We start from the raw sequence: 25,901 nt of genomic DNA, 5'->3' as shown, positions 1-25,901 counted from the left end.
CAAAGGTTCCCCTTTTCTCCACATCCTCACCAACACTTGCTATTTGTTGACTTCTTGATAATTGGCATTCTGACTAGTATATGGTATTATCTCATTGTGGTTTTGATTTGCATTCCCCTGCTGATTAGCGATGTTGAGCATCTTTTCATGTCTGTTGGCCATTTGTATATCTTCTATGGAGAAATGTCTCTTCATATCCTTTGCCCATTTTTTCATCAGATGTTCATTTTTTTTGTCGTTGTTATTGAGTTGTATAAGTCCTTATATATTTTGGATATCAATTCCTTGTTGTATATATCATTTACAAATATAGTCTCCCATTCAGTAAATTGTACTTTCGTCTGTTGATGGTTTCCTTTGCTGTGCAGAAGCTTTTTATTTGATGAAGTCCCTTTTGTTTATTTTTGCTTTTGTATCCCTTGCTTGAGGGGATATATCCAAAAAGATATTACTAACAGCAATGTCAAAGAGTTTACTACCTATGTTTTATTATAGCAGTTTTGTGGTTTCAGGTATTACATTTAGGTCTTTAATCCATTTTGAGTTTATTTTTGTATACTGTATAAGAAGGTGATCCAGTTTCATTTTTTTGCATGTATCCTTTCAGTATTCCCAGCACCACTTGTGGAAGAGACTATAATTTCTCCATTGTATATTCTTGCCTCCTTTGTTGTATATTAATTGACCATGTGAGGTTGACAATTAAGTTTGCAAACTCATCCTAGAAAAAGTGCTACATACCCCATTGCTGAATATCACTATGGGCACCTTTGAAGTACCTCCCCTTGGGAAGCTATGCACCGAGGCCAGTGCCCAGTCCACCGTTCAAAGCAATTTTGGAACTCTTTTTCTGGAATGGTCATCAGAGCTGTCTTCGTATTACCCTTTATGTCCTGAATGCCATTAAAATATCTCCCTTTCAATATTTCCTTTATCTTCAGGTAAAGAAAGAAGTCATTGGGGGACAGATCAGGTGAGTAGGGAGGGTATTCCAATACAGTTTATTTGTTTACTGGCTAAAAACTCCCTCACAGACAGTGCCGTGTGAGCTGGTGCATTATCGTGATGCAAGAGCCATGAATTGTTGGTGAAAATTTGAGGTCAATTTTGTCTTTTTCATGCAGCCTTTTCAGCACTTCTAAATCATGAACTTGGTTAACTGTTTGTCCAGTTGGTACAAATTCATAATGAATAATCCCTCTGATATCAAAAAAGTTTAGCAACATCATTTTGACTCTTGATTTGGACTGATGGAACTTTTTTGGTCATGGAGAATTGGCTGACTTTGACACTTTGACACTTTGTTTCAGTGTCATATCGGTACATCCATGTTTCATCACTAGTGATAACACGGCCTAAAACATCATCTTGCCTCTCCAAAAGGTCTTTGCAAACTTCAACTGTCTTTTGCCTTTGTTCATCAGTGAGCTCCTTTGGGACCATTTTTGCACATACCAAGATTTTCAGTTAAGATTTTCCTAACTGTTTCTCTATCGATGTTTACTTGGTCTGTTATGCTTGTCACAGTCAGCCATTTTGACACACAAGTTGATGAATTTTTGCAATATTTTCATCAGTTCTGCTCGTTACTGACCTCTCTTCATCAGTGACGTGTTCTCTCCTCTCAGAAAAACGTTTAATCCATTTGTACAGTGCTGTTTTCTCCGTGGCATTATCCCCATAAACTTGGACTAACATGTCCCTGATTTCACTTCCATTCTTGCCAAGTATAAAAAGAAATTTACTGTTTATTCGTTGCTCTAATTCAAACTCAGACATTCTTGCAATGGCACACAAAAACACCCAACAACAATAATAAACGCCACTCAGCAAGACACCACCACACGTCAACACAAGCACATCTCTGAGACACTGATATACCAAGGTTATGAAACCTTACCAAGCTCTTTGTACAGTGCTGCCAATGTAAGTGCACGGTGGCGAGTTCGTGAACTTAATTGTCATATCTTGTATATAAGTGATGGTTTATTTCTGGGCTCTTTATTCTGTCTTTGATCTGTGTGTCTGTTTTTGTGCCATTACCACACTTGTGATTATTACAGCTTTATATTACAGTTTGAAATAAGGAAGCATGATACCTCCAACTTTGTTCTCTCAAGTTTTATTTAGCTATTTGAGGTCTTTTGAGGTTCTATATAAATTTAGGATTAGTTGTTCTAGTTCTGAAGAGAATGCTATTAGTATTTTAATAGGCATTTCATTGAATCTGTATTGCTTTGGGTAATATGGTCATTTTAACAGTATTACACTTTCCAGTCCATGAGCATGGTATATCCTTCCATTTATTTGTGTCCTCTTCAATTTCTTTCTTCAACATCTTATACTTTTCAGAATACAGATCTTTTACCTCCTTGGTTAAATTTATTCCTAGGTATTTTATTCTTTTTGGTGCAACTGTTTTCTTAATTTATTCTTCTGATCATTTGTTATTAGTGTATAGAAACATGACAGATTTCTGTATATTAATTTTGTATGCTGCTATTTTACTGAATTCATTTATTCTATTAATTTTCTGGTGGCTTTTTAAAGGGTTTTCTATATATAGTATTATGTCATCTGCAAATAGTGAGTTTTACTTCTTGCTTCCCAATTTGGATGCTTTTTATTTCTTGTCTGATTGCTATGGCTAGGACTTCCAGTATTATATTGAATAAAAGAGGATAGTGTAGGTATCCGTGTCTTTTTCCTGATCTTAGAGAAAAAGCTTTCAGCTTTTCATCATTGAGTATGATGTTAGCTGTGAGCTTGTCATATATGTCCTTTGTTATATTGAGGTAAGTTTCTCCTATACCCAATTTGTTGAAGTTTTTATCATAAATGGATTTTGAATTTTGTCAAACTTTTTTTTTTCTGCATCTATTGAGACTTATAATATGATTTTTATCCTTGGTTTTATTGATGTGATATAGCACATAATTGTTTTACAAATGTTGAACTACACTTGCATCCTAGGTATAAATCCCACTTGATCATGGTGCATAATCTTTTAAATATATTGTTGAATTCAGTTTGATAGTATTTTGTTGAGAATTTTTGCATCTATATAGTGACAGTGCTATTTGCCTGTATTCTTTTTTTTTTTTTTTTTGTATTATCCGGTTTTGGTATCATGGTAATGCTGGCCTTGTACAATGAGTTTGGAAACATTCCTTCTTCTTCAATGTTTTGAATAGTGTGAGAAGAATAGGTATTAATTCTTCTTTAAATGTTTAATAGAATTCACCTGTGAAGCCCTCTTGTCCTGAGCGTTGTTTTTTTTTAAGGAGTTTTTTCATTACAATCTCGATTTCATTGCTAATAATTGGTCTGTTCAGATTTTCTCTTTCTTCCTGGGTTAGTCTTAGAAGGTTGTATGTTTCTAGAAACTTATCCATTTCTTCTACATTGTCCAATTTGTTGGCATATAATTGTTCATAGTATTCTTTATTGATCTTTGTATTTCTGTGGTGTCAGTTGTAATCTCTCCTCTTTCATTTCTGTTTTTATTTATTTGGACTCTCCTCTTTTTTTCTTAATGAGTCTTGGTAGAGGATGTTAATTTTATACATCCTTTCAAATGACCAGCTCTTAGTTTCATTGATCTTTTCTATTGTTTTGTTTTGGGTTTTTTTGGTCTCTATTTTTTATTTCCATTGTGATATTTATTATTTACCTCCTTCTACTTAATTTGAGTTTCATTTGTTCTTCTTTTTCTAGTAGCTTTAAGTGTAAAGGTAGATTGTTTATTTGGGATTTTTCTTATTTCTTGATGTATAGCTATGAACTTCCTTCTTAGACCTGCTTTTGCTGCATCCCATACATTTTGGAAAGTTCTGTTTTCATTTCCATTTGTCTCAAGGTAGTTTCTGATTTCCTGTTGATTTCCTCTTTGATCCATTGGTTTTTTAGTAGTATGTTGTTTAATCTCCACATAATTGTGTGGTTTTTTTTTAGTTTTCTTCCTACAGTTGATTTCTAGTTTCATTCCACTGTGGTAAGAAAATATGCTTGATATAATGCCAATCTTCTTGAATTTATTGAAGTTTGTTTTGTGGCCTAATATGTGGTCTATCCTGGAAAATGTCCCATGTGCACTTGAGAAGAATATGTCATCTGCAGTTTTGGGATGAAATGTTCTAAAAATGTCTATGAAGTTAATCTGGTCTAATGTGGTATTTAAAGCCAGTATTTCCTTATTAATTTTCTGCCTGGATGAGCTATGCATTGATGTGATGGAGTATAAAAATTCCTTATTATTATTGTGTTACTGTTAAATTCTGCCTGTATGTCCATTAATATTTTCTGCCCTTAAGAACCTAACATTCAAGCAACTTAAAGGACATAGTGAAGGAATGGCAAGATTCAATTTTTGTTTAAAAAAATATCACTTTGATAAACCTGGTCAAAACAGATGAACATATATAGAGCTCTCCCCTCCTCTCCACCCCCCCCACCCCCGGTTACATATAAATGTTGGATAAAATATAATCAAATATAATTTAAAAAACATTAAAACATACTAGGAATAAAAACAAAACAAAATAAAACGAAAAGGTATTTTTGAAGTGCCAGAAGCAGAAGAAATGCATAGCCAGAGTGATGCCTGGGGAGTTGATGCTGGAGCCCATGGGGTTAATGGGCAGGTAGATGCCTTAAGAAGGCCTGGTATTTGAAATCTCTATGGGGAGGGAGTTGTGGCCCACTGCAGGGGAGGAGCGTTGGAAATGGGATCTGGGCCTACAGATGGGCGTTGAGACACAGCATGGTCACAATCTTAAAACAGGCTGCTCTTTCTGTGGTGTGAGTGGAAACATCATAAATCATTCATTAGTATAGAACCGAAATCCACACCCTTCATCAAGCTGAGAAATACATATGAAAGCCAGTTTTAGAACAGTGACCTCTACAGGACCCTGGCAGAAGTTAATGTGAAATAGACATTTATGGCAAATGAAAGACAGTTTTCCCCAACAACTGTCCCCAGACAAATAACCGAAGAGGATGAACTTCCAGGCAAAATTTTCAAATCACATGAGGGAATCTATCAACATGAGGAATTCGAGATAACAAAGCAGTCAGAAAGGGATAAAACGTAATTAAGTTTAGATGATTAAAAGAGATACATTAATAATATCCATGAAACAACCAGAATAGAAAAGAAAAATTTTAAATCCAGGTCATTGAAAAAAAAAAAAAAAAAACCAGGTAATTGGAAATTCAAAAAATAAAGAGATTAAAGTTTTCAGGTAGACTAAATAGTAGATGTGACATATATGAAAAAAGAATAGGACACTGAAATGTATATTTGGTAATTCCATGAGAAAACAAGAAATGTAAAGTCTTAAATATATGAGGAAAGGATGATAAAAAGGGGACTTCAATGTCCTCAACAGGTATCATAGAGAGGGACTTGCACAAAGGTTCTTAACTTCCTTTTATGCCACCACCATTTGGCACTCTGGTGAAGTCCATGGGTTTAATGATTTTAAAGGCCTAAAATAAAGCTCAAAGAATTTCAAAGGAAACAAGTAACTTGGAAATACAAGGGTAAAAATATCTTTAAATTTATGAGCTTAGTTAGTAACACATTAAAAAAGATCTAGTCATAGGTCTTACAACTACTGTAATTTCAAAGCAATGAAGAACATAAAAACTATTATATTTTGAGATATTTGCTACAACTTTTATTTAATTATTAGTTTCAGGTGTACAAAGCAACATAATAGTTAGACATTTACACCCCTTACAAAGTGATAACATCCCTCTCCCAAAGTACTACCCCTCTGACATCTTATATAACTGTTACAGTACCACCATCTTCCTTATGCTACAACTTTTATGTGATATGAAAACATCTGTGACTTCTGCAGATGAAAAAGTCAAAGGAACTGCCAATACTATTGTGATTTGTTGGCTATCATTTATAGTTGAAGGAATGCTAAATTTTAGCTAGAAGTCAGTGAAAATGAAGAATTTCTTCACATTCAAAATCATTAACCCATTAAATTTTATTCTTCGATCCCCCAAGAGATCCACAGACCACAAGTTAAGAACCCCTGTGTTCCAGAGAATAATGGCTAATAATTTCCCAGAGTTAAAAAATAACATGAGTTCCTAAAATTGAAGAAGTATACCAATATTCAAGTATGAATTAAAATATAGTCAACACCCAAACATTTTGTGGTGAAACTGCAAAACATTAAGATTAACAAGAAAGTCTTAAAGTATTCAGAATGAAAATCAGATTGCTTACAAAAAAACAAAATTAATGAACAATGTCTTTAAAATGCTGATGCAAAATTATTGTCAGCTTAGAAATACATCTCAGCTTAACGTTTAACCATGAAAGAAACAGACATTTCAAGCCTAGAGGAAAAATTTTACTAACTATACAGATCCTCACTGAAAAAGGTATTTAAAGAAATTAAAACAAGAAGAAAAGAGTATTTTGCAAGAAGCAGTGATGGGCATTAGAAACATCAATAAAATGTGTTGGTAAAATTATATATGTACTGCCTGAAAACATAAAGCAGGGAGATGAGTATAAGCAAAGTTGAAATAAAACAACATGGAAAGGGAAGTTTGAAGGGAAGTAACTTTCTAATTTTTTTTGTATTATTTGGGGAGAGATTGATAATTATATGATCAATCTCTTAAACTTAGAAAGTATTGATTTATCTCCATGCATAGAAAAAATAAAGGACAATTATTAAAAGAATATAAAAACAGAACAGTTAGAGGGAAATACAGGTGGGGACACTAAGGAAAAATTTATTCATCCAACAAAAGGTCAGAAAGAAAAAGTGAAAAGAAAAAGCACAGTAAATAAAACATAACACAAGATAATAGAAAAATGTCATATCACTGGTCATAATAAATGTAAATGGTTAAATTCACCCATTAAAAGATAGACATTTAATTGCAGAGGATTTAAAGAAAATCTTAAATCTTAAAGTAGAACCAAGTACAGCAGTATTAATATCAGATAAAATAGGGATAATGACTTAATGATTAAAAGGAACAATTCACAAGATTAGTTAGCACAGACTTGTATGCTTCTAAAAATTAATGTAAAAGGAAAAATCAGCAATATAAAAAATAAAGTGGGAGTTTTAATAAACTTCATTGAGAAACTGAATGTACAGAAGACAAATATAAGAAATATAGAAGATATTAACAATATAATTCATAAGATTGGCCTCCCAGTCATCTATATCTATATATCATGTATATATCTGTATATCTTGCCTTCAAATAAAAAGGAAGATACTTTCACCATAAAAATTAGGAATTACTCTATACTCATAATTTTGAAATCTCAGTGACAGAGAAAAGTTTCTAACAAGAAATAAAGAGGCAAAATGGACTTAAGAAATAAAAATCTTAAATAGAGGAACTTCATTAAAGAAATTGAATTGGCAGTGATAAAAAACACACGCAATTTCCCCCAAAGCACAGGCTCTTTCATTTCTCAGATGAGTTTATACCAAATCTTCAATTGCTCGTATACACACCATTTCAAAGACCAGAAAAACGACAACTGGGAACTGAAACTAAAATGGGACTTGATAACATATACTTACCAAAAACCTACAGCAGACATTATTTAATATGAAACTTTAGAAGCTTTTTTCAAGGTCAGGAAGTAGACACAGATGTCTGTTATTACTCTTACTATTCAACATTTACTGGAAGTCCTAGCCAAAGCAACAAAACAAGGATAGAAGTATAATAATTAAAAAGGATGACTATTTTATATAGTATCACCACCTTTATGGAAAAATCAAATAGGTTTTACAGTGAAAATATTAGCACGAATAAGAGGGTTCAGCAAATTTGCCAACTTAAAACAATCATGCAAAAGTCAATGATAATCATTTTGAAGATGTGATAGAAAAAGAACTCATTTTCAGTAGAATTAAAACTATGAGCAATTTAGTAACACAGGCCAACACCGAAAGGAGAATATCACACAATATTGTAGGGTATAAAGGAAGAACTATGCGAATGGGGAGATAAACCACATCTATGGATGAACGAATTTATTATTACAAAAATAGGAATTTTCCCTGAAATTCCAACTCAAAATCTAATACAATTTTTCATGAAATGTGACAAACTATTTATAAAATTGATATGGAAAAATGAAAGTATAAAAATATCAACACAATTCTGAAGACGACATGGTAGTGGAACTTGCCCTAGCAGATACCAAGTTATATTGTATAGCTATTAGGGAGAAATTGCTTTAGAAAGAAAATAAGGGAACAGTGGACCAGAATAGACAGCCCATTAAAAATCCCTGTGCATATGACAGAAGCAGCATTATAAATAAGCAAGGAACAGATTGACTTTTGAGACAACTGGTTATTTGGAAAAGCATAAAAAATCATTTGCCTACTTTATACCCCACATGAAAAACAAATTCCACTTGGATTAAAGACCTAAATACAAAAAACAAAAGAGTTTTTGAGAAAATTCACTCCCTTCTTAATGCCCAAGCAGTGTTTTCTAATAGACCCAAGTACCTAAAGGTCTATTTTCGCAGAATACCACAAGGATAAATTAAATTTCATACTGACCAAATACTTCCAAGATTTAAAAATCAACATCTATAAATGAATGGTTAACAAGTGAAGCATTCACTGTCTTGTGCAATCCACTGCCCATCAGACTTGACCACCATCCAGGTACAATATTTATATTTATGGAGATCTGGATATAGGTTTATTTTTATAGTCTCATTGCTATACTTAATTTTTTTGTACAAAAAAGCTTGTGTTTTGGTACACAAAAGCTTAAAGAGCTTACATTTTGGTTTATTAATGAATTATGCAATAGCATTTTATAGGCATAGTCATATTTATACTACAAATGTCTACATTACGATTTATGATGAGTATAAGGTTGAAATATTCAAGTATTTAACTTGAATTTATAGAAAATATACTTTTAAATGTAGATATAGTTTGACACTTATTCATATTATTGCCTTTTGTTTCTTCTCACATGCATTGTTACTGACTTCAACTATTTTCATTTGAATTGAATCATCTGTCACTACAACTCAGAAGAAAACCATACCGTCCGACAGAACGTTATCTTCTGAAAGATGCATACATGACATCATTTTAAGCACCGCTCACTCTCAATGCTGGCACCATTCCACAATCATGCAAATTATCCTGTGATTTTACTACTTCTGGAAAGTTTGCTTCTGCTTTGAAAATAGACATGATTTATTTAATTTATGAAAAATAAAAAAATCATCTAAACTCATTCAGGCTATACTTCACAGAAGGAATAATAATCTCTAAAGTCTAGAAGGGAGTGGAATGTCATTGCAATGAGTAGAAATTTGTGAAAGATTATTGCATTACAGGATAACGAATGTCACTTGGATCAGATGGCTATGCTTAAACCATCTACCTGATTCAATTTTTCATGGGAACCTAAACTTCTAATTACCACAGGAAGTTATCTTGAGACCTCTATTTTAGGATTTTGTTCAGTCCTTTGTATCTTACCTCTCATTCTTAAAAAGAATTAAGTTTCCATTTGTTAAGAATAAAAATTAGGGTGGCAAACACACAATGCAATATATAGATGATGTATTATAGAACAGTACACTTGCAACCTATATAATTTTATTAACCAATGTCACCCCAATAAATTTAATAAAAAATAAATAACAAAGCAAAAAAAAAAGAATAAAAATTAAATCTTAAAAAATTCCTTTTAGCTAAAAGAAAATGAGAACCAATACATTTGTAAGCCTTTCCTAAAAGGACAAGTTATAAGTTTACTTTTAGAATATTCATTTTTTACACGTATTTCACATTCCTGATTTAACAGCACTTTAACAGCTCAGGAGCGGAAGATTAGTGCAAACACTTTGAGATACACATTGCCCACGTTTGGTAAAGTTGAATATGTTCATACCTGAAACCCACACGTTCTACAGCTTGTTCTTCATGGCTGTCCTGAAAGAATTTTGAAAACTATGTACCCGTTTTTAAGTTAACATCTAAATGTTTTATCATACATTTCAGTATTTGCAAAAGATGTCATTTCTGCCATATTATAAATGTAATTTTGAAATGAAACTCATCACTTGTTCAACTGTATCTGATTGAAACTAAAAATTATGGAGATTTGATACCCACCAACTTTAGGTTATAATTCAACATTACATTAATTTTATTTATTATTTTTTTGCTTACATTGTCCAGCTTTAGTCGCTAGGAACTCATTCAGTTGGCTCCCATGTCCTTTGGACACACGCTGATTTTTTTATTTTTGAGCACTTATTTAGTGGTGCTATAAGATGCTCGAAATTTACCTTCTACAGTTCCTGCTCCAGTCCTAGGAGGGACCATTTCTCTGAGGCATCCTGACTCCTCTTGTTGAAGAATAGTATGACAAACCAAGTTCTGGCTGCTACCAATTTTATTTTAATTACTTCATCTCTCATTTCTAGAATTTCTATTTTGCTATTTCCAAATCTGCCATTTTCATACTATCTTGTCTCTGCCTTACCTTTATATTCAAGTTTATTTCCTCTTTGAACATTTTATTCACACATGTTTTAAAATCACTTTGCTCTATTACTTAGAGCTTTAGGGGTGAATGTGTAGGGGTTGCTAATTCTTCCCCATGGCTGTTCAATTCTTTACCCATTTGTCTTCCACCACGTCTTTTTTTAGTAAGGGCCTGCTGTATACGCTAGCGGATTTATGTCCTAACAGGACACCATAAGATGAATTATTTAATTTTGAGAGCTATATATTTTAAAACAGTGACATTACTTTAAAAAGTGGTTTGACATTTCTACCACTTATGTTATTTTATAATTTTAAAATGGTTTCAATGGGATTATTTTTTAAAGATGTTGAATCATTTTTCTATCCTGAGAAAATAAAATGTTGTTCTTCCCTAACTATAATAGTTACGTAATACTGATCTTATAATCCTTTATTAAGATTAATGAAATTGTTATAATTTAGTTATAGTCACAATTTATGTATTTATTTGTTTGTTTATTTATTTATATTGGGGAACAGTGTGCTTCTCCAGGGCCCATCAGCTCCAAGTCGTTGTCCTTCAATCCAGTTGTGGAGGGCGCAGCTCAGCTCCAAGCCCAGTCGCCATTTTCAATATTTAGTTGTGTGTGTGGGGGTGGTGGGGCACAGCCCACCATCCCATGCAGGAATTGAACCGGCAACCGTGTTGAGAGCTTGCATTCTAACCAACTGAGCCATCAGGCCGCCTCTCACAATTTATTTTTATGTTACAAATGTTCTCTACATGGGTAAGATGAATTGAACTCCCATTAGCTTTTGATTAATATTTAATTAGACATTAAAGGTAAGTGAAATGCTGAATTTCCTCATTTATTTAGTGTGAATATCTACTTGGTATAATAATGATGATTAAAAATGATTATTTGTATTTGACTTTCAGCTAACAAAATGCTTTAACCTAATAACTTATTAAATATTTCCTGGGGCGGCCAGTTGGCTCAATTGGTTAGAGTGCAGTGCTCATAACACCAAGGTTGCTGGTTCGATTCCCACATGGGCCAGTGAGCTGCGCCCTCCACTACTAAATTGAAAACAACGACTTGACTTGGAGAGGAATGGGTCCTGGAAAAACACATTGTTCTCCAATCAAAAAAAAATAATAAAAAATCCTAAAACACTCTGAGATGTTTTATACTATCAACATTTTATACATGAGAAAAAATAGTCTCAAAATGTTAGTTTGGCCAAAGTCACCAGGCTTGTCTGTAGAAAGCTGGGACTCCTACTGTACTTTATTTCTCCTATTATACACAATATCATAGACTATGTTAATTGTCTTGTATATATTTCAATTACAAATGCTACACATGAGTTTAGTGTTATCTTAGACTTCAGGACACTTACTTTAAAAGATATTATTTGGTTTTGTTATAAAATACAAATATACTATTGGAATAAACCGTTACAGCAGTAAATCAGTCAATTCAGTAGCCTAGTGATTAAAGTGAAATACATACAGACACACAGAAACTCTGTACAAATAATTTATATATGGAACGATGTGATTTTATATATTCTGATATTATGTAAAGATATACCAAAGGTTGAGGACGTTATGATAAGTGATATGACAAATACTGTATGATTCCACTTACACGAGGTACCCAGTATAGTCAAATTCATAGAGACAGGAAGTAAAATGGTGGTTGCCAGGAGCTGGGGGAGGAGAATAAGTAGTTGTTTAATGGGGACAGAGTTTCAGTTCTGCAAGATGAAGAGAGTTCTGGAGATGGATGGTGGTGATGGTTTCCCAGCAATGTGAATGTACTTAAACTTATACTAAAAAGTGGTTAAGAGGGTAACTTTCATAAAAAAGAAAAAAAAAAAGAGGGTAACTTTCATGTTATGTGTATTTTACCACAGTTAAGATATATATATGGTTTCTAATAGTTTTGCAAATATGGATTTATCACGCATTTGGGTTTGTACTGCTCTTTTTTCTACTAATAGTGCACTTATTTTAAAAAATGTAATGTATGTCTTTTGCAAATGTCAAGCCTAGACAGGCACCATTCTCTTTTACTAAAAAGGTTCAAAGGTTTGGCCTTGTTTGCAAATGTAATTGAGATGGGTAATATAACATGAACATGTCAGTATTTAGTGTTAAAAATTGTGAACCATTTCAGGAAACTTATGCTAATGCTTTTTGGGGGAAAATGACAGATTTATGAAATATATGAATCTTAAGCCCACAGCAAGGGAACTAAAACATGAGGGATAAGCAGATATTCATGAGGTCTCCAAGGGAAGAAGGGGCACTCCAGTCAGATGGGACAACCTGTGTAAAAGGATCGAGTGCGAGAGGATGGCAGCCACTCAAGTCTGGGAGGGCAGGTCAGGCAGCAGGTGCTGCCAGAGCTCAAGGCTGGAGAGCCAGTCTAGGCCCCGCTCCAGGAGGGCTGTGAGCTCCCAGTGGATGCTTTCGACTTTCCTGTGGCTGAGGCAGAAGCAATGAAAGACTTTAAAAACTTAGTGCATTTAGCAGTCTCTCTGATTTTGGTGTGACGGACAGATAAGAGAGGGAAAAACTGGAGGCAGGAATAGGCTATAGGACCTGAACTGAATGAAGCAGGCAGCAAGGCGAGTAGAGTCCTGGAGTGCAGAGAAAATCAGGGTGGAGAATCGGGACTTTTTACCTCCTTTGAATTTTAATAAGTAAAGACTAGTTATCAGCAACAAGTCATGAGAATAAAGACAACTAAAGGAATAAGAGGCAATTTAGTAATAACTGCTAAAATATTATTCCAGCACTTAATCCAGGTATCTTCTATAAGACAGTGTGTTTTATTTGAACAAAATTTTTACCTCAGCTCCTGAAATGGGTCAGCTCTTACGAGGGGTGTCTCCACTGAATGTTCAAAGATAGCCCCTTCAGGGCCTAAACAAAAACCAAAGATGCATCATTTCACAAAAGTAAAATACATGACACCAAAAACATTTAGACTATATATTAAAGCACAAGTAGGTTTTGATCTTTGCGGCTGAATTTGTGCAGATGGTTGAGTTACAGAAAAAAAATAGGCACAACTGCTTTCTTGCTTTTCCAAGGATACCACGATTTCACTAGTTTCCTATAAAAAAATATGATTTTTTAAAAGCAATTTAAAATAGCAGGCTTATTTTAAAAAGAGAAAGTAATATTAGCATTCAAACTGAAAAAGAAGCAATTTCAGTTGAAAATTGCTAAGTCCATATATTTTAGATAATAGCAATTTGATTCATTCTCTGGATTTTATGTGTAAAAATTATGTCATTTGTTTCTTAAGGCCCATTAAGAAATTATAGAAGTATCAAAATTTTTAAATATTTAAAATTGTCTTTCTAATTTCTAGCAATCAGTATGTTCCCAGTTGTTTCACTAGTCTGAGAACCTAATTATACACAGGACAGAGTGTTGGTGGGGGTGCAGAGACGCAAAGGTGATAGTGACATGCTCTTTGATATAACTAACTGGTTTAATACTCAGAACTGTACTAGGAAGGTAAGATTCTTTTCCCATTTTACTGAGGAGAAAACCGAGGAACAGAAAGATTAATTAACTTACCTAAAGTGTCACAGCTAAGGGTCAGGGCTGTGATTTGAATTCAAAACCCACACTTTTAATCTATATGCTATAGGGTTTCTCATACATAAATAACAAATACTATATGACTGAAAGTAATGGGCCAGTAGCAAAGTACAACTAAGTTATTCTGGGGGTTATGCGCAAGGGAGAATTACTTTAAGACAGAGGGGAAGGCTTTCTATAGTAAAATGCAGTAGCTCTGAACTTTAATATGAATAGACTTTTGTGATTATATGGAGGTTGAGGACAATGATTTATAAGGACAGCAGTAGTAGCCCAGGGACAAGGAAATGTAATCAGTGTATAGGAATGAATGAATAATCCAGTTCACTGGAAAAGTAAAGGATGCAACATGGAAATACAAATTTATCTTTCATATTATATTCAAAATATGTCTCCTGTTTAATTTTATGGGCATGCACAGATTTAAGTAGCACCACATTGCCTGTACACACTGATGATTTACCTAGGTCCCTGTGTCTGTCCTAGGCCCCGCCCCTGGCTTAGGCCCCGCCCCTGGCTTAGGCCCCGCCTCTGGCTTAGGTCCCATCCCAGACATTGGGGTCTGCTGCTGCAGTTTGCAAATAATTTGTTTCTCTCCCTCTTGGTTCCAAAAGGAGCTCAGCATATGTTTTCACATTGTGCAGACTTTTCTCCTTAGGAAACAATTTAAGTGTTTATTTTTGAATTTAGTCTTGTACTAGTTTTGATGCTTGCCGCTGAAAGCCTGGGTTTATGTTTCCCAGACATGAAGGTGAGAAATCATGAGCTGGAGCAAGTTTGTCAGCAGCATTTCCTAATTTAACAATTCACAATATCCTCACATTTTCTTCACAATATTACTACCTATATTAGCTTGTTATTATAATTACTGCTTCTTCAGTAGTTTTGTTTCAATATGAAGACATGACAAAAGCACACATTCTCATTCAAGAAATAACAGTTTTTGGCACATAAGTAAAAGAGGCGTAAATTAGTACAAAAAGAAATATCAAAATTACAAACCAGATTTGGTAGCATGATCAACACAAAAACTACAATCAACTGAAATAAAGAAGTTAATGTTTCATGAAAATTCTAATTCATGCAAATTGTATTCAGATGAGAACATGTCCTCATACATGCTATCACAGCACACATCTCCTTAAAATAACACTTAAGAACCTAAATCATAATGGTGACCATTATGTAAATAAGACTATACGCAGCATTGGAGTTTCCATAATAAACTGGGCCAATCAAATTTTAAAGTACAATGTCTGGTTTGCCTGAAGTATAGACAACATTTTATATTTGGTGTGGACAGGGATATAATTTAACACAATAATTTGTATGATACTTATACTCCCTTTATTCTTTACTTTCTCCCTTTCTCCCTTGCTTCTCCTGATTTGCAAAATATGTTTTTAAGTAAATAAAAAATACATGTTACATCAATCATTAATAAGACAAGCAGAGATATGCTAAGTATAGTTTTATACACTAAGTACATTTATTGTCTGTTGTTTGTATAGTATTGCTTGAAACATAAGCATTGCTTTGTTATGAGAAACCTAAGATGAGCTTTATAAATCATTAAAAAATGATGATTCCTTTCCATAACTAATAGAATGGTAGAGTGAAAAGGAATGTGGGCCATAAACTTCTGTGTGATTATTTTACCTCTTTATTTTTATATAAATAAAACAATATGACAGAAAAAAAAAGTATGAACACATTTTACTCTCTATAAACATATACCCTTTCTAAAATAAGCTAGAAACTGCAATGTATTCCAGTTGCATAAATACTCATCTTATTTCCTAAATGGTTTAATAAAATACAATAAATATTTCCTAAATGGCTTCATAAAATAATTCTCAGCAAATGTTTGCTGATTTTTGATGTAATTATATTTCCTTTATATTTGCACTCATATTTAAATATTACCAACTGAGATTATATAAAAAATATAACTGGTGTAACATCTGCTTCTTATAGAAAATAGAACGTATTATTTGAGGTTGTAGAATCTAAATTTTAGGCAGGGGAAGAAATTCCACTATAAAATATCATCATATAAATTGTGTATTAAAATGACTCTGTATAATATGACCCTGTATAAATATTATTTATACAAGAAAGTATAATCAAAAAGGAAAAAAGAAAAAAAGCCCAGTCTTAAAATGTTAACTGCTTTTTGTTTTGTTTTGTTTTGTTTTTGAGAATATGTCACCAAGATTAGACATAGCAAATGGTCTGGTCATTTCTACTATAAAGTACCAGTAGTATTTGGATGACACCATTCTTTTCTGGATCTTAGAACAATTTATGATGAATGATACTCATGTGAAGATCTGCAATCAGATTGTGGTACAAGATGGACTGAAATGGTGGTGAAGTAATTGAAAAGTTCTTGGGAGAAAGCCCAGCAATCATGGAGATCATGGATAGAGCCCAACAACTGGAGGGGAAATTGCTCCAAGTTGTTCCATTCTCCCCAACATTCTCCTACTCCTAGGTTCCTTCAGTTACAAAAGAATTTAGTATTCATACTTCTGTTCAAACAGTGGATAATATATACCCAGACATTGGTTAGATATTAGTATCTACACTGGTAACTATCTATTAATTCCACATATTCATTGAGCATTTATGGACTGAAATGGGCTTTTCAAGTGGTATAAAAAAATTCTGTTGCTCCCCTCTTACAGCGGAACTTCCACATAATGTCTCTACTTCCTCCCATTCTCTTCACTCTGCAGCCACTTCAAACTGCCCTTTGCCTAATACTCCAATGAAAATGCTCTTGTTACTGTAATAATGACTTCCGTGATTATAAATCCAAGGGTAATATCTGTCCTCACGTTTCCTGGACCCAAAATTCTGGGAACACAGAATGGCACTGGGAAAATGGCTCTTGTGATATCCCTGCCACCATACTGCCTGTCCCTTCTCACTCTCTGCTGATGGCGACTCTCCATTTAGCCTGGGTCCTAACATTGGCATCTCTCAGAGTTCAGCCAGTTGATGGTGCCCTCATTTATATCTCTAGTTGAGACTTCTGCTAGGAACAACAGATAGCTCACATGTCCAATAGCTGACTGGACATATCCAGTTGGCTTTTTCATAGATATCTTCAATTCCTGTAGCTAAAACATTAACTGTCAATTCTCTTTACCTTGCAAATGTATTCTTCTCCTCCCAGGCATCTGCATTACCCAGAGAGTAATGCCATAATCCAGAAACAAATATAATCTGTTCATCTTTGATTTCTTTCCTGGATGCCTGCCACCCGTTTGATCTATGTGTCTCTATACTATATTAGTTCTTAGTTTGGTATCATTCGCTTCCCTCTATGACCATTGCTACCACCTACGCCAGGTCACAATCATCAATTGCCTATACTACAATCAATATCATCCTAATTGGTCTTACCACTTCCACTCTTTCCTCTAAATAATCTATTTTCCCTTGTAATGGTCATATTGATCTTAAAACATATATCAAACTAAGGAATGCCATTCCAAACAATGCAATGTCTTTCCTTGGCCCTTAAAACAAATCCTAACTTCTTTAATGGCTGATAAGCCCCTGCATGATCTGGTCCCTTTGTATCTCCTGTTACACCAGGCTTATTTCAGACTCAAATCCAACAAGATTAAAAAATAAAAATCATGAAATAATATGACACAGAGAAGCCCAAATAGAGCAGTTATCAAAATGAATGTGAATGTCTTTAATTCCTCACTGAAAAATCAAAGTCTATGATATCAGATTAAAGCAATAAATTCTAGCTAAGTCCACTTACAAGAGAAATGCAAGTAATTTCATCTGAGGAGAACTTAGGCTGCAAGGGTAACTTAAAGAGGCTAGATCACCAAAGGCCATCACAGTCCTCTTATGGATGTTTAGGGACGTCATTGCACAGGGAAGTGATGCTTCTAATGAATGGAACCATTATGCAACTAAAAGGGGGATGTCAACCTACTTGAACAGAAGCAAAGCTAGAATAAAATATCCCACCTCCACACGTCTCCTGTGAGATACTTTATGTCTTTATAGTTTAAGCCAGCTATAGTTTAATCGGATCTTTTGTTCCTTTCAGTGGAAAGATTAACTGATGGATCAGGTCATCAACTGTCCACAGAGCTGCCTCATAAAGTGTCTGGAGAGGAATGTGTTGGAATGTGCTTGAAGGACATGGTGACTTATAAGCACCTTCTAGATATCTGTCATCATGTACTTTTAAGGGAGCTTGACTTCACATCCTTGTTTATACTCACTTCTTCAGTTGGTAAATCCTACTCTCCAGGCCCTCTTTTGTCAGTGGCTTTGGGGGTAACTTCAGCATTTCTACACCATCACTTTTGACTGTATGTAATCCTGCTTAGCTGCATAGAGAGGCATAAATAAATTGAACTGGCTTAGCTCTAGATCTTATTTTCCATGCTGGTGATGAGAAAACGGATACCACTCTAGGTCCCTGTTTTTCTTACTAAATGTTGGGGAATGGACCCAGCCTAGCAAATCATTGCCAAGGAAGTAAAGTACATTTGGGGCAGCCAAGCTAACAATTTATCATCTGCCAGAAGTCAGTCCTGGCAATGGAATAGCATATCTTTTTTTGAAGATGACATTTTGATGCTATTCAAATACTATGTTCTGTTGTAACTGGGGTTAGTAAAAGAGTCGTGCAAACTTGGGTCGCTTGGTGACCAATTCTATTTTTAGGGGGGAAAATGAGACTGCTTAAAGGCCTAGGACAACTTCCAACTGAGTTGGTCAAGTTATTTAATATCCTCTATCATTTCGATTTAAAAATGATTATTCCGTGTCCTACTTGACTAAAGTCTATACGGAAGCTGCTTAAGAGTTAAAGAGAGGCTTCATCTTATTCTTTGAGTACATAGACAAAGGTAATGGCAAGAAAATACTTCTTTCTCCGAGTCAAGGTTAGGATGTGGTGCAAGTCAGGGATCTGGAGTGAACCACTTTAAAGAAGGAGCCACTTCCTCCCTGCCCTTCACTCCATACTGAGGGCAGTTATGCAAGTGACCAGAGGGGAGAAAAGTGAAGCAAAGCATTTAATTCTCTTTCTCAGTCCCCAGAGGGAAGCTGGCTGTCTCTCTACTCTTATCACTCCTCTCTCCTTGGCTCTTAACTGCTGCTGCTTTTGCTGATCCAACAAACTCCAAAGGCTACTTGGAATCAATCCATTTAAAACAGGAACCAAACTTCTATAGCAAGTAATGGAGAAAAGCTTTAATTGGAATTTATTTTGAAAAATTGAAGTTTATAAAAATAGTCGTATTTTATATTTAACAAAACTTAGTTATCATTGTAGCAACTATGAAATCGTATGAAATAAAGAATAAATCAGGTTTTGCTTTTGGTGCAATTTTTCTAACAGTTGGAAATGTGTGAGGGCTATATTAGTTTTCTATTTCTGTGTTACAAAGGACGCCAAACTTAGCTGCTTAAAACAATACCCATTTGTTAGCTCACACTTCTGCAGGTCAGAAGTCCTACCGAGTGGGCTTGGCTGGGTTTTTATGCTCATGGTCTCACAAGGCCAAAATGCAGGAGTCAGCCAGGCAGGATCCTTTCTGGAGGCTCTGGGTAAGAATCTGCTTCCGAGCTCAGTCAGGTTGTTGTCAAAATTAGAGTTCCATGTGGGTTTGGGGCTGAGATCCCGTTTTCTTGCTGTCAGACAAAGGCCTCTCTGTCGTTAGAAGCCACAATATTCCTTGTCACATCATGGCCCCCTCTGTCTTCATAGAGCAACGGAGCAACAAATCTTTCTTGTAGTCTGGCTTTCTCTGACTTCCCCAGCTACTATCAGCCAAAGAAAACTCTGCTTCTAAAGAGCTCGTGTGATTAGATTAGGTCCACCCAGGTAATCTCCCTTTTGCCATATAAATAACATAATCATGGGAGTGCTATCTCATCATATTTACAGATTCCATCCATATTCAGAGGGAGGGAATTTTACAAGGGCAAAGGTCATCTTTAGAAGTCTGCCTACCACAGTGGCACAATATGACATTGTTCACTTAACATGTAACATCTGCAGTAAAACCATAATAACTGTCAAATTGAGGGCATTGCCAGTTTTCCCAAGGGTGAATATTTTAATCCTGTGATATTAAAATTATCAACCTTTGAAGTCTGTATCAGGTCATCATCTTTGTTCATTTTCACTTCTTCAGTGGCTGGCAAGTTTTGTCTTTTTTGCTACTGGCTTTGTTAGGGATTCCACTATTTTTACATAATTTCTGATTTCCGGAAACCCTGTCTTTGGCAAGACATGCAGTTTAATTTTACAATCAATTTGTGTTTGTTTTATTGGATTCTGTACAATATCCTCCAGTCAATGAGAGATCGGTGGGTAAAAATGCTTGGAGCTGTCGTGTGAAGCACTGAGAGCTGGGACACTCGCTCAGGGTCTACACTCATCTACAAAATGAGGCAGCTGGGATCGGAACTCAGTCTGGTTCTCAAAAACTTAGCCATTATTATTTTAAGCAATTATCTATTATTATCCATCCATACTCTGCACTCTGTTTAGAATGATAATCCTTAATTTTTCTTCCTGATAAAGTCCTACCCATCTTTTTAAGACCGGCTCAAATTTCTCTTTCCTGGAGAAATCTTCTTGTACCCACTCTTGTCTCTCTATCACACTCTGGTACCAACTGATCCCTTTCTGTAGGCATATCCTGTAGCCTTTGGCTCAGACATTTATTACAGTCCTTAGCTGACTGTGTCCAACAAATTAATTAATGTTTTACATCTCAGCTAAAATATAAACCTCATCTATAAGGGAGCATGTCTTACTTATTTTGAACTATAAGTACAGAGGGTGCCAAAAAATGTATACACATTTTAGGAAAGGAAAACTGTATTAAAATTGTAATACTCAATACATACCAATAACAAAAGATGAATACAAGTCACGTTTGACTTCTACAATTACAAGAGGTGCTCAAAGTGGTTACCATCAGCATCCAGACACTTCTGATTACGGCGAACTACTGCTTGAGCAACGCTGACCAAAGTGTCCACTTGAATACATTTTGTTAACACCCCCGGTATTTAGCTTAATTACTAACACATAATAAACATTAAATAAATCTTAATAAATTCTAGAGAAACTCGAGAGAAATGTTTTAAGATAAATCAGCAGTTCTCAACTAGAGATAACTTTACCCCCTCCCCCTTCACCCCCGCCAAAGACTTTTGTCAACATCTGAAGACATTTTGGTTCTCACAACTTGTGGGGAAAGGGGAGGAATGCTGCTGGATCTATGCATAAGGGTCAGGGGTGCTGCTAAATCTCTTGCAATGAGCAGGACAGCTCCCTACTCACACCAAAAATATTATCTAGCTCAAAATGTTAATAGTGTTAAAGTCAAGAAAAGCTGAGCTAGATAATATACAGAGAGAGTCAGACCTTGGATCCTTGGATATGGAGAAAAATGGAGAGAAGTAAGAATTGTGCAATTTCTTGCATTTCTTTAATCACAGAATTTAAAGAAGCCAACACCATATTGGAAAACTGACAAAAGTTAGTCTGGGTCAAAATGTTTACTGTTCATACCCTCAGTACTCATGGCCACCCTGGTAACAAGAACTGCTATTATTGTAATGGCAAATGACAAGGAAAGTATATAGTAGTTGCAAGTGGGGGGTGCATTTGCTCTGGTAGTTTCACTGGAGAGAGGAGGACTTTGGAAGTAATTTATGCCTTAAACAACAAACCTATGAAAGAAAAGAAGAATATGGCATCGTAAGAGGATAACTTGAATGTATGTGCCAGGGAGTGTGTCTGTATGTTGCTGACATGTTGTTCCTGCCACTGATGCTGGTGAAGTTAGCGTAGAACAGTAATTGTCAACATGGCTCCTGGCACTGCAGCACCAGCCAAGAAATGCAGGTTCTCATGTCCCGCTCCAGACCTACTGAATCAGAAACTCTGGGGATGAAGCCTAGCAATATATATTTTAACAAGCCCTCCAGGTAATTCTGATACATGCATGTAGGTAATAAATAATATACTTGCTTATCATGTTTCCTCATCTGTTTTACTAACTGACACCATGGCCTGGAAGGAGCTCTGGGCCAGGCAAGGTCCACTTCACTGATGCCCTGTGTAGCATGGCTGGGGTTTGAGGCTCTCCAGGGTGTTTCTTAGCCTATTTGCCCTGCATTGCAATAATACTCTACCAAGACCTTTGCGGTCCTTCGCATACTAATCCAGTTACTCCAGCAACACTAATACAGTAGACATTATCAATCTGTTTAATAAAAGTGAGGAAACAGCCAAAAGAGATTAAGTAACTTGCCTGAGGTCATGCAGCTAGTTATTATTGAGGTAGGAATAGAATCTAGGTCTCCAATATAATGGGGGGGCAAAAAAATGTATACACATTTTAAGAAAGGAAAAAAAACTGTACTAAAATTGTAATATTCAATACATGCCGATAACAAAAGATAAGTAGAAGTCATGTATATACATGTTTTTGGCACCCTCTGTATTCTCTGTACTACGAAACAGTGGATTTCTGATGACAGAGGCACTGGACAACCTGGCCATTTCTTTATTAGGCAATAATCAACTTCCTTAAATTAGATTTCCTAGTGTCCTTGATTTTAGTAAGAAAACGAGGACCATACTGTCATAGAGTATGCTGCAACATAGGGTATGTATTTACAGTTTGTTTTGTTAAGAATTACAGATTACATAAAACATTGTGTTAAGGCTGAGTCTACTTAAGTCAGGGATCATTCTATTTCATTTATGAATATTGGTAATTATGCGTGAGAGAATAAAGTTGCTAAATGTTTCAGAATAGTACCTAAAAGTACTGGGATGAATTTAACAAATGTATGTGTTTTTCTGTCTTCTAGTCTTTATAGAAGCTCAGCAAGTAAATTTAGAACTTGTTCTGAACATTTTAAAAATAAAATTTCTTCTTCTCAGTCCTAAAAATGAGTCCTATCATAACCCCCTCTTATCTTTATTTTTTTTGTGTGTGAAAATATAGGGAATCCAAATACCTGATAGAATGGGAATAAGAGAGACTTGAAAGAAGGTTCTTTTGCAAAAGTCATATGGAAAACAGATACTTTGATTTTATGCAAATGATAAGGGAATTTATAATAAGCGTTCGGGTTACACCAATGGGAAAGAGATAAAGGATAACAACATGGTGGAAGAAAAGAATGGGCAAAGATTTGTGAGGAGGATTCCATTCTCCTAGGAGAGTACCAAAGAATTTCAAAAGAAATGTCATGAAGAAAAGTCAACAAATTCAAACTACTTTTTTCTTATTTGCCTGAAAGATTCCAGAGTAAATGTGCCAAAAGTACAATTTGCTTTTGCAGAAGTACAGTCCATGGGATATTATTTTTCTCAAGAATTACTACAGATGAATGGATAAAGAAGATGTGGTACATATACAATGGAATATTATTCAGCCTTAAAAAAAGAAGGAAATCTTGCCATTTGTGACATGGATGGACCTTGAGGGTATTATGCTAAGTGAAATAAGACAGGCAAAGACAAATATCGTGTTTCACTTATATGTGGAATCCAAAAAACAAAACACCAAAACAAAATGAAAAATATTGGAATTCATAGATATAGAGAACAGATTGGTGGTCGCAAGAGGTAGGGTGGGGCATGAGCAAAAGAGGTGCAGGCTTCCCATTATAACTTCCAGTTATAAATTAAATAAGTCTTGGGAGGTAATGTACAGCAAAATTCTATAGTTAATAATACCGTACTGTATATTTAAAAGTTGCTAAGAGTGTAAATCTTAAAAGTTCTCATCGCAAGAAAAAAATGTGTAAGTATGCATGGTGATGGAGGTTAACTACACTATTGTGATCATTTCATAATATAACAAACATCGAATCACTATATTGCACACCGGAACCTAACATATGTCAATTATATCTCAACTAAAAGAAAAAGAGCTATTACATACCAGTTACTCGAAGTCTACCTGTACCGACCACCGCTTCCTCCTCATCCACAGTAAACAGTGGCTTGCCTTCCTTGGATTTGATCTGAAACTGTTGACTCTGGACTTCTACCATTTTGGGACCTGAAGGATTAATTAAACAGTTTATTATAAAGTGTTTACAATATGCAGTGTCATAATCTCTATTTTTACACATGGTATGTCACCAAGCAATATCAAATTACTAAATATTTAGGATTTGTTACTAATCGTTTTTTTTTCTGATACTGTGATTAAATGTTGTAAATCCTAAGCCTAACTCTATTATATTATTAAAATTCACTTATGTCAAACCTGTGCTAATCTGTATCAAATCTATGTATGAATAAATTTTTTAAAAGTTAATTTTTTTCAGGGTTTTAAAACTTGCCCAAGATAATATAATACTTCCATTCATATTATTTAAATCTGCATTCTTTTGACTATTAACCAACTAAGAATTTTGTATTGTGAAATTTGGGAAAGACCATTTTATGAATGGCTCACTTTAATGGACAAAGCTAATCCAGAAAATGAGTGTTACTCAGATTCACTCCTTTGCCCCTGTCCTCAGAAGACGTCACCATGGAAACAGACATCGCCATGGATGAACACCCTCAAGTTCCTGCTCTTCCCCTTCACCTAACGCATTTTTGTCTTCTTCACTCCTTCTTTCTTTTTATTTCAGTGACAGAGGCATCCCTTTCTCCTCCAAGCTTCATTCCTTCAAGTAAGCTTTGAATCCATTGCCTTCCAAATCGTTACTGTATTCAGCAAACGTTTAATGGGTGCTACTATTAGTCAGACACTGGGGATACTGTGTCCTCATGAGCATAGGAGATCTTGTTCAGTTTCTCTCATCCATACACTTGGATTCTCATCATTTTATGTTTCATAATTTCTCTTTGTGCTTCCAGTCTTTCGGACCCCAGCAGCATAAGCAATGAGTCTCTCTAGGACACAGCTTTCAGCATGTGCTTAAGAAACTACAAGTGTTCCCTGGTTCTTTTGCATGTTAGTTTTGTAGTCTTATTTAGAAAATAAGTTTACTGAGATAATGGATAGCTACAGTTTTTGTGTATGTGTCCCTGACAGTAGTCATTAAAGCTGATGGATACCTGCTAGAAATTAAATAGAAGCTTTTTAATTAGTACATTAATCCATTTTGGACATCTTCACCCGTATATTCTTATGATATTTCATTAATTTGTACCTCAAAACCCTTCAATCGTTCTTCATTTAAATGTGTGTGTGTGTGTGTGTCACTTATAAAGTAAAACTCATTTTTTCCTCTATGTTTTATCTTCTTTCTCTTAAGGAAGCCTATCTTAATTTTTGTGATACTTGCTTGTATTTTTGCTCTTCTGAGCTTTCACTCAGATTCATTCACCCAGTGATTCAGTGTCAGCATTTACCTCTCTGAGTCGCAGATATATCTTACATATTTATTATTTAAACACTAATTTGCATTGAATGATGAATGTGAAGTTATCTTAGTTTAAAATTGAGAGAGAAAAAACTGGAATAATTTATCCAGTAAGAATTTTGCTCATTGGAGTTCATATAAGAGTTTTAGGGGGCTTTATTACATGAAAGGGGTTAAACTAAACGATATTTTTTCTGGAACCACTGTTTCATATACACTGATGAAATCTTCAACAAATAAGTTTAGTTGCATAATTTTTATCAGTAACAAAGCCATATAAACCCTTGCTTAAATCTAAGAAAATGCAGGAAAGTGGAGTCTATTCCATTCCACACAAA

At 34.8% G+C, this 25,901-nt stretch overlaps 1 protein-coding gene across 2 annotated transcripts in view; it reads right to left on the bottom strand.

Moving 5' to 3' along the window:
• The window catches only part of SGCG (sarcoglycan gamma), a 103,878-nt gene that overhangs the window by 5,546 nt on the left and 72,431 nt on the right, over positions 1-25,901 (bottom strand). For both annotated transcript variants that reach the window (XM_074330036.1, XM_019736599.2), the window contains exons 5-6: positions 24,123-24,242; positions 13,389-13,461 (exon numbers count right to left, since the gene is read on the bottom strand). In XM_074330036.1, coding sequence (XP_074186137.1) covers positions 13,389-13,461; positions 24,123-24,242 — 193 coding nt within the window. The remainder of the gene's footprint in view (positions 1-13,388; positions 13,462-24,122; positions 24,243-25,901) is intronic.

The sequence above is a fragment of the Rhinolophus sinicus genome, linkage group LG04 (assembly GCF_036562045.2).
Source record: "Rhinolophus sinicus isolate RSC01 linkage group LG04, ASM3656204v1, whole genome shotgun sequence".
Classification (NCBI taxonomy): domain Eukaryota; kingdom Metazoa; phylum Chordata; class Mammalia; order Chiroptera; family Rhinolophidae; genus Rhinolophus; species Rhinolophus sinicus.
The sequence above is the reverse complement of the archived record's forward strand: the minus strand, read 5'-3'. Positions and strand labels throughout refer to the sequence as shown.